Here is a 19,177-nt window from a genome sequence, read left to right as displayed (position 1 = left end):
GATTCAGACGGCAATAAAATCCCAGACTAGCCGCTGTACATGATGAAAACACCTCACGACCCCACGAGACACAATTACCGTCCCAATAGGGCTTTAGTCTCAGTCCTGTGTCAAATGAGCTTTTTAGTTTCTATCATATTTAGTCAACCTCATTCTGTTTTTGTTTGGTCAAGTTTTAGTCGACTCACATTTTCGTCATGCTGCATTGAAAATCCCGATTATTTTCCTCAAAATTATAAATCACAACGATCGTTGTCAATTGAGAAATGTATTTATTGTTGCAATCAATTGTTGTCGATCAAATAAATGCCTTGGTGAGCATACAAGGTTTCTTATATTTCCAATGGAATGTAAAGACTTAAAAAAAGAAGTGAATATTTTAAAAAAGTGTTTTTGTCGCGGTGTGTGGTTAAAAATAAGTCCCTTTAACAGCCTCAGTTCAAAGTTGATCATTTCCTATTCCTGTTTCCCCCACCTCTGGCTGAACTCATCACTATAATGTATATATTACTTGGCTTAATTTGTGGTAAAAATGACAGAGAAAAGCTTTAAGTAGGACAGCGAGCGAGTGCTATTCATCATAATCGGCCTCACACTCACACGCACAGCTTGACTCCCATTTATCATTCCATCGGCTGATTATTTGCATATTAATCAGCCACTGGAGCATGATGGTGCGTTCGGCAGCCAGTCACAGAGGAGGAGAAGCGGGTAATTATCATATATTCCAGCGCTGATGGGCTAATTGATTACAACAGCTCAAGGAGGCCCTTGAGAGAGCCCAGGGGGGCTTTTCTGGATGGCCCCTGTGAGACGAACCCCCCCCTCCCTCATCCACGCCGCAGCGATTTAACCCAACCCCCCGACGCCTTTCCTTCAAATTCAGGTCAATGGAAACATAAAAATTGATGACTGCTAATAAACGGCATAACGGGTTTAAAAAGGCCCTGAACTGCAAAATAATAAGTAGATTTTTACACACACGACTCTGACGGCTTATGAAAGTCAGTTTCTGTTATCATTCAGTTCTGCAGCGCAAACAATAGAATGAACGATGGATGGATGGATGGATGGATGGATGGATGGATGGATGGATGGATGGATGGATGGATGGATGGATGGATGGATGGATAGATAGATAGATAGATAGATAGATCGATAGATAGAACGATAGATAGATAGACAGACAGTCAGACAGACAGACAGACAGACAGACAGACAGACAGACAAGATAGATAGATAGATAGATAGATAGATAGATAGATAGATAGATAGATAGATAGATAGATAGATAGATAGATAGATAGATAAGGAAACGAAGAGAAACGGGGTCAGCAGTGTGATCGCGCGTCCATTTAGCCGTGAGTTATTTAAATTCTCCAACCGTGAGGTCGAGCGAGGTGCGGCTGGCCAAACTACTGAAGAATTACTCTGAGATTTGGTTTGCCCTCGGTTATTTACTCAAGCCAGGCTAAAACCAGCATTAGTCAAACCGTTAAAGGAATGCAGCCATTAGCATTTTCATGAAATGTTGTTTTATACTGCATCTCAGAGTGAGTTTATCAAGAAAAAAATGTGTTCTTGTCCATCCAGAATTGATGGATCATCAAATATGGCCGTTCTCAACATGACAGACCAGGCTGCTTGCTGTTCTTCCTGCGATAGTTTCAGAGCTCGATGCGTTTGAGAGTGTTTGGCAAGGGGAAGAGGGAGTGATCGGCCAAACATCGAAGGGAGAGTTTCGCAAACGCCCATGCCCAACGATAAGACAGCCGAATGAATGGTGGCTTTGACGACTGCTCAGGATGTGAGTAGTGAAACCAAGAAACCAAAGCCACATCACAACGAGAAGCGCTTTCACATCCGCCTCGGGCCACTACGCATGTTTCTGTGCAGAGATGAAACTACACTGAGGTCACGCGAGAGCATCCGGGCGCTCTGCTTGAAATAATGCGTGCTGAAGTTATTATCCAAGTGATATATCGAAAGACTAAATCCGTATTTTCCAGACGTGTGACACATTCTCGCTGGCGATGCAACACGTCTGAAGCATGAGAAATTGGCACTTAAATGAAATAAAATAAATAAATGCTAGATTCATCAATACAAACTGTCTAACACATTCACCACAGTAAAATATATTTAACATTGATCAGAAAAAAACAGCTAACCTGAAAATACATTAAAAGACAAAAATACAATACAAAGATTTTTTTATTTTATCTTTTTTATATACATTTCATTTTATTGTATTTATTATTATTATTATATTTTAATTATTCATTTATTAGAAAAATATAAAATTTTGTTTATTAATACTTTATTTATTTACTTATTTATTATTATATTTTATTTATTTATTAGACAAAAATACAATCCAAAGATTTTTTTATTTTATTTTATTTCATATTTTATTTTATTTATTTAATATTATATATAATATATAATTTTTATTTATTTTATAATTCATATGTATATATATATATATATATATATATATATATATATATATATATATATATATATATATATATATATGAATTATAAAATAAAAAAATAAACATATATATGTATTCTTTATTATTATTATTATTATTATTATTATTATTATTATTATTTTTTAAATTGTGTTTGCATTTTTCAAATACTTTTTTTAATTTTAATTTGTAATTTTATTATTATTTTTTCTTTTATTTATTTTATTCACTCCTCAACTTTTTGATAATTTTCAGATCAATTTAAATGAAGCTCGAGATTGAAATCAGCTTTTTCCTGCGTTGTGTCAAGAACCCTTTCCGACTGTATTTTCACCCATGATGCTTTGTAGAAAGCGTCCTCAGTGCACATGAGTGTGTGATGGTAAAGTGTGTCTGTGTGTTACCTTGTGTCTGTCCGGGCATTGGCATCAGAGCCTGGCCCAGCTCGCCGTTCAGCCATAACTGCATGCGTATGAACGGCTCTCTTCCTTTCTGCGTGAGCTTGCTCCAGTGCTTCGGCCGAGAGAGCATGTCGCTCACACTCCCCTGAGAGAGGCCCAGCACCTGCATCACACACACACACACACACACACACACACACACACACACACACACACACACACACACACACACACACACACACACACACACACAGGGGATACGGTACATGAGATTCAAAGAAAAACAGCCCTGAAACAAATATGAAGATATTTTATGATGCAATAAGAAGAAAGATGCAGCTGGTATTACAAAGTGATACATTTGCATTGCGTATAAAAATGAAACTAACACACAAGCACTCAAATCATTTCTTAGCAGCATGACGGGTGGTTAATCGATGGAAGCGTATCTGATGTGAAGAGCACTGACCTTCTCGCCAAAGATCCGCTGACAGATGCCATTCTTGGCTAGTTTGTCTTTGACCTGCTGTGTGAGATCGACAGTGTCCACTTCCTGGTACATGTAGTACTCGTATTGCTCGGGGGTGAGGGGGGGCACCACGGGTTTGGCCACTTTAGGGAGGGATAATAAAGGTGAGGATGAAGGCAATGGGCTGCTCTGAGGGGTCTCGCTGCCGCTGGGCATCTGCAGACTGAGCTCTGAACTCTGGGAGTACGGGGACTCTGAGCTGGGCCAGTCCTTCCAGTAATCCAGAGAGGAAGCAGGAGCCACAGGCGCGGTGCTGCCCAGCCGAGGGAGCTTCTGGTGGGGGCAAAGAGCAACAGAGCTGGGGTTAGACATATGATGGAGCTGCATTACAGTGTGCAAGTACAGTACTATTCTGACTGGACTACTGGCCCTGGCAACTAACTAAAAAAGTAGTACAATAACTAAATCCGAAATAAATATGAAAAAAAAATGCAAGCTGAGTAAAAAAATATTTTAATAAACTGCTTAGTAAACAAATATATTTTTATTATATGTATTCATATATAATAGATAATGCACAATCGATTTAATGAACAAATGATAGATAGAATGGAACAAACAATTGAACGAACAATAGAATGAGCAAACAAACGAAAGAATGAATGATAGTACGAACAAACGATAGATAAATAGATAGATAGATAGATAGATAGATAGATAGATAGATAGATAGATAGATAGATAGATAGATAGATAGATAGATAGATAGATAGATAGATAGATAGATAGATAGATAGATAGATAGATAGATAGATAGATAGATAGATAGATAGATAGATAGATTGGGTTTATGTGGCATCATATGTGCCGAATACCTCCTTGCTGTCCTCTTGGCTGTGGGCGTCTTCACTAGCGGAGGGCTGGCCGGTTCCACGGCGCTCAGAGAGGCCTGAGCTCCACCAGTGCTCCCTCCAGGAACCTCCACCTACCCCACCTCCAGCCTCAGAGAGACGGCCCAGCTTGGGCATTCCCTCCAGCCCCATGTCTGAGACGGCCAGCTCGCCCATCTCCTTCTTCACCCCACCGTGGAAGTCCAGGAGAGGGGAGGTGGAGGGCTTCTTCAGAGCCTGAGCGATGGGGGTGTAGGGGAGGCTGGAGAGCGGCGAGCCCAGGAGCTTGGAGCCCAGCAGCGAGAGATCGGTCGGGGCCATGGAGCTGGCCTTCAGCACGGGCTCCAGAGACGCTTGCTGGGCCTCCATCTCCCTCCGAGCCTGCTCGAGGATGGAGCGGATGTTCTCGTCAGAGTTGCTGGAGGAGGACGGAGGCTGAGAACTCTCAACTGCAGGAACAGAAGACGCATGTAAGTGGTCACAATCTGTTTTACCTAGAAATATTATTACACAAAAAAACAGTCTAAGGAAAAATTGCTATTCTGGCATTATATATTCATCCTCATGTTTTCTAAACACATATGACTTACTCTTTTTTCTGTGGAGCACAAAGCTTTTATGCCAGTGAAAGAATACAGATCCATAAAATGGCAAAACTACTATTATGGTGTTTTTAAACGTCTATTATTTTGGGATATCGACAAGCCCATGTACTATAGCATGGAAAAGAGCAGCGTTAACATTCAAAAACATCTCTTTTTGTGTTCCACAGAAGAATGAAAGTCATTCGTTTGGAAAGACATGAGGGTGAATAAATGATGACAGATGAACTACTCCTTTAAAGAGTGCCAGTGAGAGATCGCTGCCCTGTGCTACCCAATAATATTGTAGAATAAATTTGGAGTTTAATGTAAATGTAATATATACACTGATCAGGCATAACATTCTAATATTGTGTTGGTCCCCCTTTTGCTGACCCGTCGAGGCATAGACTCCACTAGACCCCTGAAGGTGTGCTGTGGTATCTGGCATCAAGATGTTAGCAGCAGATCCTGTAAGATGTGACGTTGGGCCTCCATGGATCGGACTTGTGTGTTCAGCTCATCCCACAGATGCTCGATTAAATCTGGAGGCTGAGTCGACGCCTCAAACTGGTTGTTGTGCTCCTCAAACCATTCCTGAAGCATTTGTGCTTTGTGTCAGGAGCATTATCCTGCTGGAAGAGCCACAGCCACCAGAATACCGTTTCCATGAAAGGCTGAACATGGTCTCAGCAATGCTAAGGTAGGTGGAGCGTGCCAAAGTAACATCCACATGGATGGAGGACCCAAGGTTTCCCAGCAGAACATTGGCCAAAGGATCACACTGCCTCCGCCGGCTTGCCTTCTTCCCATAGTGCATCCTGGGGCCATGTGTTCCTCAGGTAAGCCACACACACACACACACACGGCCATCCACGTGATGTAAAAGAACACGTGATTCCTCAGACCAGGCCACCTTCTTCCATTCCTCCGTGGTCCAGTTCTGATGCTCACGTGCCACTGTTGGTGCTTTCGGCGGGGTCAGAGGTCACCCTGACTGGTCAGCGGCTATGCCGCCCCATACGCAACAAACTGAGCTGCTCTGTGTATTCTGACAGCTTTCTATCAGAACCAGCATTAACTTCTGGAGCAGTTTGAGCTCCAGTAGCTCGTCTGTTTGATCGGACCACACGGGCCAGCCTTCGCTCCCCATGTGCATCAATGAGCCTTGGCCGCCCATGACCCTGTGGCCGGTTCTCCACTGGTCCTTCCTTGGAGCACTTTTGATAGATACTGACCACTGCAGACCGGGAACAGCCCACAAGAGCTGCAGTTTTGGAGATGCTCTGACCCAGTTGTCTAGCCGTCACAATCTGGCCCTTGTCAAACTCGCTCAAATCCTTACGCTTGCCCATTTCTCCTGCTTCACACACATCAACTTTGAGGACAAAATGTTCACTTGCTGCCTAATATATCCCACCCACTAACAGGAGCCGTGATGAAGAGATCATCAGTGTTATTCTCCGGCCATAAAGTTATGCCTGATCGGTGTATATACATTATAGCAAAAGGAACTCTCTGTAAAGAGCTTCAAATAATAAAGTTAGAGACGTCTGTTTTCTGTGAGTTAGATCATAAAAGATTTCTCAACATGTGTATATACACTGGGTTTTTCATTGATGTATATATATAAAACATACATCGCTCATAAATCTCCATGACTCAGACTGATTTATGACACTGAGAAGTTCATTGGAAGCAGTAGCGCTCTTGGCGTGGGGGTAAAATCTGGGGGAACTTTCAACAGACAGCACAAAACCTCACCAAGTCTTAGACTGTGTGCATATATTTGGAAATAGCTGCCCGAGCCTCTGTGGTAACCTGATCGCCGTTGCCTCTCCCCCACGCCGTCTGCAGTGGCAGGTGGGGAAGAGACAGTTAGTTTAATTACGTTACACAAGCTTGGACAGGAAAAGGTAAAAGTGGGAATTTTAAAACACTCAAAACAGGGAGGACACGACTCATATAATCATTTGTTTTAGACAGTTCTTGTGCAAAATCTACATTGCAAATACAGTTCTAGCCAACATGCATTACTGTTCAAAAGCTTTTTTGAAAGAAGTCTCTTATGCTTGAACAATTGATCAAAAATACAGTAACATTGTGAAATATTATTAATAGAAATGCACAATATATCGTCCACCATATCGGTATCATCTTGAGGGCGAGTAAATGATGACTATCCCTTTAATACAGAGGTAAGGATTTTCAGTCTCAATATATTTGAATGTGTCAAAACAGTGTCAATTATTGGAGGAATAATAGAAAATGAATGCATATTTTAACACTAATTACCAGGGAATTAATGCAAATAATAAAATGTGTAGCTTGTGTCTGCCTACATTAATGCAGTGTAAATGTAAAGTGAATTTAATCGCGATTAAGATGGATTTGAATGTAGCTAACAAATAATAATATAACTATTATGCACTGTTCTAACTTAAAATGAAGATATATGTTCATTGTTAATGTTATCACTATCGGCCCAATAAGAAAATATGGTCAATGTTTTAAATCTGAGACACTTCAGATGCGCACTGTTCATCATGCTGGTTTTGAATTGCTTAAAATATGATAATCTCATTAAAAAAGGAAAAAATCGTTCAGTGCAAATCTGTCATATCGACTACATAAAATCCCAATGAGAACGTTATAATTGTGTGCTTAATAGGCTTTTAATGTGAGACTTTTGTTTTTGTAATCAGGCTCTATGCGAAACATTTGGTTTAGATTTATTAGCTGATATATATCAGTTATGGGCTTTCAAACATAAAGAATTATCGGCATTGTCCAAAATTCATTTTGGTGCATCCCTGATTATTACAATGTTTTCTATTTTATCATCCTCTGATGGCAAATCTAAATTTCCAGTGTCACATGATCATTCAGAAATTATTCTAATAGGCTGATTTGCTGCTCAAGAAACATATTGGGCCATATTTTACTGATCTGAGCTCACGGGACAGAAGCTCTTAGGGCGAGTCTGAATACACTTTTGCTAGTTTAACATCGGCTCATGGTCTAAAAGGGTCGTCCCTCGTATCTTAATGAGTCATGAATGTGTTTGGGGCGTAACGAGCAATAAGCCAATCAGAGTCTTATCTCCCTTTCCCTTTAAAAGCCAGTTGTGCTCGAGCCATGAGCGGATTCACTATTGACATGAGGAGAGACTGAACGCTTCTCCAGAGAGGAATCCTTTTATTTGTAATATTTAAACGTGTGTGTGTGTGTTATAATCAGAGTGTGTGTGCTGCTGTGCGTCCGTGTGTGTGTGTAATAATCAGAGTGTGTGTCTGTTGCTGCTCGCCCGTCCGTGTGTAATAATTAGTGTGTGTGTTGCTGCGTGTCCCTGTGTATGTAATAATCAGAGTGTGTGTGCTGCTGCGCGTCCGTGTAGTAATCAGTGTGTGTGTGTGATGCTGCGTGTCCCTGTGTGTGTAATAATCAGAGTGTGTGTGTGCTGCTGTGCTTTCCTGTGTGTGTAATAATCAGAGTGTGTGTGTGTGTGTGCGTGTCCCTGTGTGTGTAATAATCAGAGTGCGTGTGTGTTGCTGCGCGTCCTTGTGTGTGTAATAATCAGAGAGTGTTTGTGTGTGTGTGTGTTTGTTTCTGTGTGTCCCTGTGTGTGTAATAATCCGACTGTGTGTGTGCTGCACCGTCTATAGGCTCCTATTACTAACACACTCTTTAAATAACACAGAAATACTGCACTATTGACTTTAGAGCAGGTGTGTGTTGGTCAGTGGTCAGTGGCTTTCAGTTCCTCACAATAGCAACGCTCCAACAATGCTCCTGAACACACCTGGTTTAGTCCAGACGCCCATGGGGGAACATACACACACACACACACACACACACACACACACACACACACACACACACACACTCTGATGGGTGAACAGATGTGCCAGTGCATTTGGTATTTAAACACAGAGGAGCTGGACGTGAACATGAGAACTGCGTCGAGCTGAAACTAGAGAACACACTCGCGTCGCGCCTGCCGTCGGGTGTATGATCAGCGTTTAAAAATAGTTGCGCTGCTTTTAGTTATAAACCATGTTACGTGTTTTAAAAAGGTCAAAAGAACAGCATTCTTTAGCAGAATTATAAATGTCTTTACTATCACTTCTGATCAATTTAATGCATCCTTGTAACATTTCTTTCAAAAAAAATCGTCCCTTTTGAACAGTGTTGTACTATATTAGTGTGACGATGCCACGATCAGTACAACACAAAACTTACTGGCTCATTCAGAATAAGTGAATGCAGGAATGATCGTATTCAGGTGAGTCCTAGTCTACATGAAGTGAGTGGTGGGTAAGCGGGAAACACGTGCGAATACCTTGAGCCTGGTTTTCCTGATGGCAGACGAAGACTCACCTGCTTTCTGAACCTGTAACTCTCTCTTGGCCTGCTCTAAGATGGACTTGATGGCTTCATCCGAGCCGGTCTCGGGCGTGCGGATCCGCGTGGTGATGTTACCTGTGGAGACATGAGAAGTGCGTGAGACATCATGTGTAAAACAACAAACAGGTCTGTTCTGTGGGTTTCTGCAGGCTTTATGAAGGTACATTTAAGACTGATTAAAGAAAATGTAGTGACACTTCAAAGTTTGAAAACCAACAGATGACAAAAGTAGCTTAAAGTTAGAGACGATACATCTTGTGAAAGTGATATTATGATTAAAACAAGAACAAATATCTGCTGATGTGTTCAGAAAAATCAACTTAATTCAAATGTTAGTCATTTTCATACCCAATGACAGATATTTGTTCTTGTTTTAATCATAAACTCACTTCATTTTGTTCAGTTTCTCAGAAAACAAGACTTCATTTCTTCATTCTGCATGTCATAAATGCCTCTTGATTTAAGTGTTTAGATATTTGTGCTGGAAAACTAAAATCCTGAGGAAGAACATCATGTTTGCAGTGAATGTAATTTAATCTAGAGCCCTATGAAACCGGTTTAATTTATTGTTTTAGTTTATTCTGCTTTAATTGTTAAATGAAATGTGACTGGCTTTCGTTGATCTTCAAGCACAAATGAAGATATTTGTAATGAAATCAGAGAGATTTCTGTCCTCCATTGACAGTCTAAGCAACTTCCACTGACGCTTCAGAAAGTTCATAAAGAGATCCTAAAACTGATCCATACGGATCGAGCGGATTATTCCAGATGTTCTGAAGAGACTCGATGGCTTTATATGATGAAGGAAAGTCTGACGGGTTTGGATCGACATGAGGACGAGGAAATGAGGATTTTTGGGTGAACTGTCCCTTTAAGTGTCAGACCTACTTTTGATTCATCCAACATTTGACAAATTCTGAGACATTCCTCATTATACAGTAAATTACATTTTTATGACTGGATTCTGCATCACAGAACTCATAGGGCTCTAATGTAATGCCATGATATTGAATTTAAGACTTTCTGCTCCAATTTTAAGCCCTTAAACAGTGGACGGTCAAATTAAACACCAGCAGAAACCATGTTTCGTTTAGAAATGGTGCACAATATACAAATGAAAAGGGCAAGTTTAAACAGGTGCAAACGCAAGCTTACTTGCTAAAATAGGGCTGGCACTTTTTTTATTTTATGGAAATGCAATCCTGCAACCAAACTCAAGAGCACAGAGCTAAAAAAGCATTCGTTTGCTCGTCTATAATACTGTGTGTATCAGCACCTGACTACAGCAGCACTTCCTGTGCAAGGACTGAAGCCGTTTCCTGTCCTACACAAGTCCACACAACAAAGAGATTTGGACAAAGTCCATGAGAAACAAGAGCTCGTGTGGAAGTATCATCAGACGAGCCGGCGCAGTAATAATAAATATGGAGAGAGAGAAAGAGGCTGAGGGAACTGGCCGATGAGCAGTGGGCAGCGGGGCAAGGTCAGAGTCACTGGTGTGTGAGGAGAGCAGCTGGACGTGTGTGTGAGGTGGAAGTAATGCTCTCTCGCCCGCTCTCTCTCTCTCTCACACACACACACACACACACACACACACACACTAGCCACCCACAGCGCCGCCCTAGGGGAGACTCAACCACCAGTTGTAATGTGGTGGCACTGTGGATCTGCCTGAAGGATTCTGCCACACACACACACACACACATAAACACACAAGCTGACCACGAAATAACAGGACAGACTTCTCAAGGACCTCCGTGATGGAAAGTTACATTGGTTTAGACTTTTTGAAACTAATCTGTGAAGTCAAAGGTGTGGTGTTTATGGTAAATGTCGGCTTTTGGAGCGAGATCTCTCTGAACTCTGTCCTACCCCTTTTCCACCAGAATGAACCGGTGCTAGTTCAGAGCCAGTGCCAGAGTCAGCTCTAAGTTGGTCCGACTTTGAGCCTTTGAAGGGTTAATTCACCCAAAAATGAAATGTTATTAACGACTCTCCCTAATGTCGTTCCACACCCGTAAGACCTCCGTTCATCTCCACACACAGTTTAAGATATTTTATATTTAGTCCGAGAGCGTATGCAAGTGTATGCACACTATACTGTCCATGTCCAGAAAGGGAATAAAAACATCATCACAGTCCATATGAGACATCAGTGGGTTAATTAGAGTCTCTTGAAGCATCAGAAATACATTTGGGTCCGAAAATAACAAAAACTACGACTTTATTCAGCATTGGCTTCTCTTCTGGGTTTGTTTTCAATCCTCAAATAAAGATTAGAACGGTTATGAACCAGCGAATTGATTCATGATTCGGATCGCGTGTCAAACTGCTGAAATCACTTGATATTGGCACATATGGACAACGAATATGCATCTCAAACAAGCCTTCCATCAACAATGGCTCATGGCTTTATGATCAAACATCGGCATCAAAACGCCGCGAATCCAACGCATTCGTGCAGCTCACCACGATTTGTATAGACGGACATTACATTATTGTCCTGTTGGTCACGGTAACCCCGCCTCCAGCCACTGACGCAAGCGGTTCTTACTTCTAGCCCAGCAGTGTTTTTCTGCTACTTAAAGGGTTAGTTCACCCAAAAATGAAATGTATGTCATTAAGGACTCACCCTATTGATTCATGATTCAGATCACCAATGTCACGTGATTTCAGCAGTTTGACACGAGATCCGAATCATTGATTGATTCACTGATTCACAACCGTTTGAATCTTTATTTGAGGATTGAAAAAAAAACGCAGAAGAGAAGACAATGCTGAATAAAGTCGTAGTTTTTGCTATTTTTGGACCCAAATGTATTTCTGATGCTTCAAGAGACTCTAATTAACCCACTGATGTCTCATATGGACTACTGTGATGATGTTTTTATTCCCTTTCTGGACATGGACAGTATAGTGTGCATACACTTGCATACGCTCTCGGACTAAATATAAAATATCTTAAACTTGTGTGAAGATGAACGGAGGTCTTATGGGGGGGGAAGCGACATTAGGGAGAGGAGTTTTTGGGTGAACTAACCCTTTAAGAACCACTTTTCCTGGCTTGGAGCTGGTGCTTTGGGTGTGGAAAGACAAAGAACCGATTTGAAACTAGGCTCTGGCTCCGAACTAGGACCAGCACTGCCTTGGTGGAAAAGGGGTGTCTGACTCACTCACTAGTTTTGCAACAGATTCCAGGCCAGAGATGGAGAAGAAACAGACCAGCACAAAAAAACATACAGACAAAGCGGATCTGACACTCCATAACCCGAAACACGAGAGGGAAGGCGTGAGACAGACCTGGCCGCGTGGAGCCTTCCGAGCCGGTTCTTCGCTTCGGAACATCCTGAAAAACTCTGTTCAGGTTCTGGCCTGGGTTCTCTGTTGGAAAACAAGTGGCGGAAGATAGAAATAAAGTAAGACCAAGCCCTAAACTTCTGCTGTCCAATCATCTCCAGGGCTCAACAATAAGAATGACCCGTGTGTTGACAGAAATGTCCCCCGTCCCATCAGTCAGCACCGCGTAACTGCAAACGCACTGCATTAATGTGTCATTATGATTATTAAGCTAATATTGGCTAACCACAGCTAATTTCATCACCAGTTTTACAACATATGCAATCATTTTGCACGCATAAATCCATAGCTTTCAGAGTTATACTGTAATTGTATCATTTTATCAGTACTTACTGCTAATTACAAACAATTATTTTTTAATTATTTTTAAATAAATTATTTGGCTATAACTCACAAATATATCTGTATTGTTTAGTATTAAATAATTAATTCGCATTTCTTCTGCTTTTCAGAAAAATATATTTAATATATTATGTTTAATTTAAATAAATAAAAATATAAACTAGCTTTATATTTGCCACCATTACAAACACAAACAAAAAAAATTATATAACAATTAAAAAAATGGAAAAGCTAGTTTTGGGGTAAACTATTAATTTAACTTTTAATTTAAAAATATAAACATGAAAAGCAGAAACAAATTATACAAATTTAATATGTAATAATACTAATAATGATAATAATTTAATGTTAAATAAAAACATTTGTTAAATTATGCAATTTTTTCATTTAAATACAAATATAAATTTAGTAATAGACAGCTTTATATTTGCCACCATTACAGACAACAGTAAAAATAGACATTACAAACGCATACAATAAGAATTAATATAATGTTTAAAAAAATGAAAAGCTGATTTTTTTTTTATTATTACATTTTGGGGTAAACTATTAATTTATTTTTCAATTTAAAAATCTAAATGTAAAATATTTCTATTTAATTTTAGGGTAAATTTTTGTTTAATGTTTAATAAAAAATATATTTAATGTTCTTTTTAATTTAAATAATATAAATATAGTAATAGACAGCTTTATATTTGCCACCATTACAATTCAAACGTTTACAAACCACAATAAAAATAGACAAACACAACTTTATTTTTTTATTATTTTTTTCTGAAAAGCAGACAAAATATTTACATTTTCAGGTAAATTATTAATTAAACTTTCGAATATAAAACAAAGAGCATTCTTTTGAACAGCATAAAATATTTTTACTTAATGTTAAATTAAAAATAAAAATATATTTCTCCAAAAAGCATCGTTTTCTGAAACATTTAAAATGTGTTGCAAAAGAATCCGGTAACTTTATTTTAAGGTTCAGTTATTACCTATTAACTAGTGTCTTATGATCATGCATATTACTAGGATATTGTCTGTTTATTAGTACTTATAAAGCTCATATTAATGCCTTATTCTACATCTCTCAATCGAACCCAATACCTAAACTTAAATGCTACAAAAACTGCCTTACTAACTATTAATAAGCAGTAAATTAGGAGTTTATTGAGGCAAAAGTCATAGTTAATAGTGAATATGTGTTCCCCATACTAAAGTGTTACCGAGAATCCTTATTGTTGAGCTCTGATGTCAGAATGTAAACCCAGAGAGAAACCTTTACATGATCTGATCAGTGTAAATAATGGTAGTTTGTTAAGCTTAAACACAAATCGACCTGGTCTGACCTCAAAGCTAGCCACCTGCACCCTGCACAATCGCTCGAGGGATTATTTCAGCGGTAATGTGCTCCTTCAGCCCAGGTCTTTGATGTGAATGAATGGGTTTTAAGGTTTTTACAAAGTTCCTACTCCCATGGGAGACCACAAGCCGACGTTATGGAGGCAGACAGCCAGACCAGACTCCCTTGAAGACTTTCCAAAGCACAGTCAGCCTTTTTCAGCTCCGGCTCCGTTTCAGAACCACCGCCTCACAGCTAGACTGAACAAACTTAGACTCGGCTCAACACGGCTTCAAGGATTCACAGCCAACTGCCCTCATATGCAAGTGCTCTCGCTCACGCTGGGCTCGGCCTTGATTTGTTCGCTCTAGCTGTGAAGCTCAGACTCGAGGCAAAACATAACGCTCGCAAACCTCTCTGAACTTCCTCTTCACCCAGTGAGAGGACGGCAGACTCCTGAAGTTTAGCTCTAATCAACACGCCGAGGACTAATAGGGTTTCCGTCCCAATCTGGGCTCTGTGGCTTCATGTAGTTATCTGTGTGGATGAAAGGGTTAGGGCTGGCCTAGAGCTGAAACATGGAAGCCTGTTTTCACCTGAAGTAAAAGATTTGGTTTTAAAAAAGCTGATTGCGACACATCGTGCCTCACAAATGCAACCCTTTCTCAGAATTGAAATGCTATATCTCACATATGCACCTTTTTTTCATCAAAAATGCTCCTTCATTTCATACTTTATTACTAATTATTGGCTACATACCTAAAAATTTGACTTTTAACTCAAACTTCCTACCTCATAAACTGCAGTTTTATATCTCATATGACTTCATACCTGACAAATTCGACTTCCCACCTCACAGCTGTAAATGTTATATCGTAAATTAGTTCATATCTCACAAATACACCTTTTTTACCTCACACTCATAAATGTGCATTTTTTTACCTCACAAATGACTTCATAACTCAAAAATGTGACTCTTAACCTCCAAAACACAACTTCCTACTTCATAATTGCTATTTTATCTCATACCTCAAAATGTACTTTTTCCCACAAATTCGACTTCCCACCTCACAATTGTAAAAGTTGTATCATAAATTAATTTATGCCTCACAAACACAACCTTTTACATCACAAATGCGACTTTTAACTCAAACTTTCTACCTCATAATTGCAATTTTAAATCTTATATGACTCTATACCTCACAAATACAAGTGTTTTTTACCTTTCAAATGTACTTTTTCACAAATTCGATTTTCTCAGAATTGCGACTATACCACACAAACATGTCTTCCTACCTCACAATTGTTAAATGTTGTACCATAAATTAATTTATATCTCACAAATGAGACCTCATGCCTTAAAAATCATTTTTTTCCCTCAAAAACACAACTTCCTACCTCATAACTGAATTTTTATATCTAATATAACATAATAACTCACAAATGCAAGTTTTGTACCTCACAAACGTACTTTTTAAAATTATATTCAACTTTATACCTCACAAATATGACTTCCTACCTCAAAATAGTAAATGTAATATCTCATAAATTAATTTATTACTCACAAATGTACCTTTTTACCTCACAAATACAACTTCATACTTCCCAAATGGAACTTTATTTCTCATTATTGGAACTTAATCTCACAAATCTGTCTTCATACCTTTTCCCTCAAAAACACAATTTCCTCCCTCACAATTTCAATATAAGACTTTACCTCACAAATTCACTTTTTGTTCCCATATTCGACTTTATACCTCTCCAATATGACTTCCTCCCTCACAATTGCAAATGTTATATCTCAAATTAATGTATCCCTTAATACGTCACAGTTGTGACAAATACAACTTCACGCCTCAAAGAAATGACGTCACATCTCACAGCTTTAACTTCATAACACACAAATGCAACTTTATTTTTCAATGTCTCACAAATGTTATTTCTCAGTTTGCTTCTTGTTTAACATTTTATCTTTTTTTTTACCCTGAGGCAGAAACAAGCTTCCATAAGGGGCTGGATCACAGCAATGCCTGCTCATATTTAAAGCCTCCGATTGGCTCTTATATGTGCTCGGGGAGACTGCTAACACTAGTGTGCCAATGTTAAAGTGTCTTACACGTGAGAGGGATGATTATGCTGTTAATGAGCACATTTTAATCACATCACTGCAAAAAAATGCTCTTTTCACTTAGTATTTTTGTCTTGTTTCTAGTCCAAACATCTAAAAATAAGAAGTATGTACTAGACAAGCAAAATTGTTGTCTTGTTTTGGGAAAAAATAACTCAAAATTAAGAGAATTTTCTTAAAATAAGATAAATAATCTGCCAATGTGGTGAGAAGAATAATCTTAAAATAACATTATTTTCCTCACCCCATTGGCAGATTATTTAGCCTATTTTAAAGCTGCAGTCCGTAACTTTTTGCACTCTATGGTTAATAAACAGAACTGCATGCGTCTTGCGGAAGAACACTGCAGCCGGAGCTACTTCTCTCTGTTTATATCTATGGCGGATCACACAGGGACTGTGCTCCTCCGCAGCGGTACCTACCAGTCTGGCATGAAATAGTCCCAATATAAGCACTTATTAAAAGTGTACCATAATTATTCAGGGAAAGACAAAAACACGGTTCATGTTGTACAATCGCGTTATATTTTTTTTTGTAAATCTTGTACACAAAAAAAGTTACGTACAGCAGCTTTAAGCAAAAACTCTCTTAATTTTGAGGTATTTATTCCAAACGTGTCTAGTAAATGTTTCTTAACCCCTTAAGTGTCACCCCCCTTTTTGAAAATATACATGAAAATTCACTATCCAAACTTAAATGGTTGCAATTCAAGAATGCTTTGGAATATAGACATAAGTTTGGTCTCATTTTAAAGAAGACAGTCAGCAGAGTATTGCTCAAGTGAAATCACTGTAAATCAAATATACTGTACTAGATATTTAATATTTAATATAAAATATGTTACAAAATAATGTGTACTCTAAAATTACTATCAAATCAAAGCCATATGTCTAATCTATTTGTGTTCCAAATTTGAAGTTGATATCACAAAAATTGAAGTTCCCATGAGATTTTGTTTAGGCGTTGTACCACAAATAGCCACTGGGTGTCATTGAAATTCCATTGATTTTTTTAAATGCAATTTCCTGTGTCAAATGTATATATTTTTGTGTAAATATCACAAAACAGTTTGCAGATATAGAACCGTGAGACTAAGACCTTTCCGACGATATGCGTTTTGTCAAGATTAGAAAAGGTTTTTATTATAAATTAAATAAATATGTTAAATAAATATGAAACATGACAACGCCACTTGGGGAGGAGCCCTGCTAGAATAATTTAGTGCACCGTTTCCATGGTAACGCAAGGTCTGATTTCAAATCGGTTTGCACAGGATGAATCTTGAGTTCGTAAGCTTTCGAATGATATATAGTTTGTCAACATTAGATCAGGATAAATATAGGATATATTGTTTTAAACATGCAGTGGCAAATGGGCCCACCGGTGGGCCAGTGAGAATTTTTAGATATTTTTACTAGAAACAAGACAAAAATACTAAGTAAGAAAATCATTTTTTGCAGTGAATGTTTGACAATAATAAAATAATAAATAATAAAATGCTCTTCTTACTCAGTATTTTTGTCTTGTTTCTAGTCCAAACCTCCCAAAAAATTTAAAACAAGAAGTATTGACTAGACAAGTAAAAGTAATTGTCTTTTTTGGGAAAAAATAACTCAAAATGAAGAGAGTTTTTGCTAAAAATAAGATAAATAATCTGATAAATAATAAAAAATAATATTTTAATTAACAACTAAACAAGATTATTTTTCTCACCCCATTGGCAGATTATTTATCTTATTTTAAGCAAAAACTCTCTTCATTTTGAGTTATTTTTCCCCCAAAACAAGACAATAGTTTGTACTTGTCTAGTAAATGTTTCTTAATGTAAGAATGTTTTGATATTTCGACTAGAAACCAAGGTTATTATAGTTTTGCTTTTTGAAATTAGTTTTTATTTTATTATCGTTTTCAATTTTGCTACAAATTTCAGTTTAGTTTTAGTTAGTTTTACAAATGGTTTTGCTAGTTTTAGTTTAGTTTTTGTTTTGCAAATACATTTCTATTTAGTTTTTATTTATTTAGTTTCAGTTTTAGTTTTAGTAATTATAGTTTAGCAGAGTTACCATAATGAAGTGTAGAGACCAAATCAAGGTTTTTAATTTCAGCAAAGTTTAATGTTTGCACAGATTAGAGTTTAATCTTACTTCCTTAAGTGAAAACACTTGATAAACGAGCATTATTGTTTAAACCCAGGAAGGTCTTACAAAACATGCATACAGTTGGGTCTTCACCTTTGAGCAAAAAAGCTTGAGTCAAACTATGACCTATACGAACAACGATCTGGAGATTAAAAATGAAATAAATTATATTTTGATATTAAAAAATTATATTTGATATTTGATTGACATAGGCTAATACTTATATTTGATTGACATAGGCTAATACTCAGAGGATCTATCTTAAAGAACAAAATAAATGCAACGTAAAATATAAAAGTAAAAATTATAAATTCCAGACAAACTCATTCATAACAAAGATGAAATATTGTTAAACAATTAAAAGCTTATTTTAATTTCTTCAGTAATACAATGTAGGCTAGCAGTGTAAGACCACAGCTAACGTCATCTGAATAAAGCCAACACACACTGTTGTGCTGTGTGTGTGTGTGTGTGTGTGTGTGTGTGTGTGTGTGTGTGTGTGTGTGTGTGTGTGTGTGTGTGTGTGTGTGTGTGTGTGTGTGTGTGTGTGTGTGTGTGTGTGTGTGTGTGTGTGTGTGTGTGTGTGTGTGTGTGTGTGTGTGTGTGTGTGTGTGTGTGTGTGTCTTGCTATAATTGTAAAGGGGACCAATG

At 38.2% G+C, this 19,177-nt stretch overlaps 1 protein-coding gene across 1 annotated transcript in view; it reads right to left on the bottom strand.

Moving 5' to 3' along the window:
- cux1a (cut-like homeobox 1a) overlaps positions 1-19,177 on the bottom strand; it is a 214,417-nt gene that overhangs the window by 27,568 nt on the left and 167,672 nt on the right. Inside the window, exons 17-22 of the mRNA XM_067433652.1 lie at positions 12,526-12,606; positions 9,199-9,300; positions 6,583-6,669; positions 4,223-4,686; positions 3,348-3,680; positions 2,882-3,041 (exon numbers count right to left, since the gene is read on the bottom strand). Of these exons, the coding sequence (XP_067289753.1) occupies positions 2,882-3,041; positions 3,348-3,680; positions 4,223-4,686; positions 6,583-6,669; positions 9,199-9,300; positions 12,526-12,606 (1,227 nt within the window). The remainder of the gene's footprint in view (positions 1-2,881; positions 3,042-3,347; positions 3,681-4,222; positions 4,687-6,582; positions 6,670-9,198; positions 9,301-12,525; positions 12,607-19,177) is intronic.

This window comes from Pseudorasbora parva, chromosome 23 (assembly GCF_024679245.1).
Source record: "Pseudorasbora parva isolate DD20220531a chromosome 23, ASM2467924v1, whole genome shotgun sequence".
NCBI classification, from domain to species: Eukaryota; Metazoa; Chordata; class Actinopteri; order Cypriniformes; family Gobionidae; genus Pseudorasbora; species Pseudorasbora parva.
The sequence above is the reverse complement of the archived record's forward strand: the minus strand, read 5'-3'. Positions and strand labels throughout refer to the sequence as shown.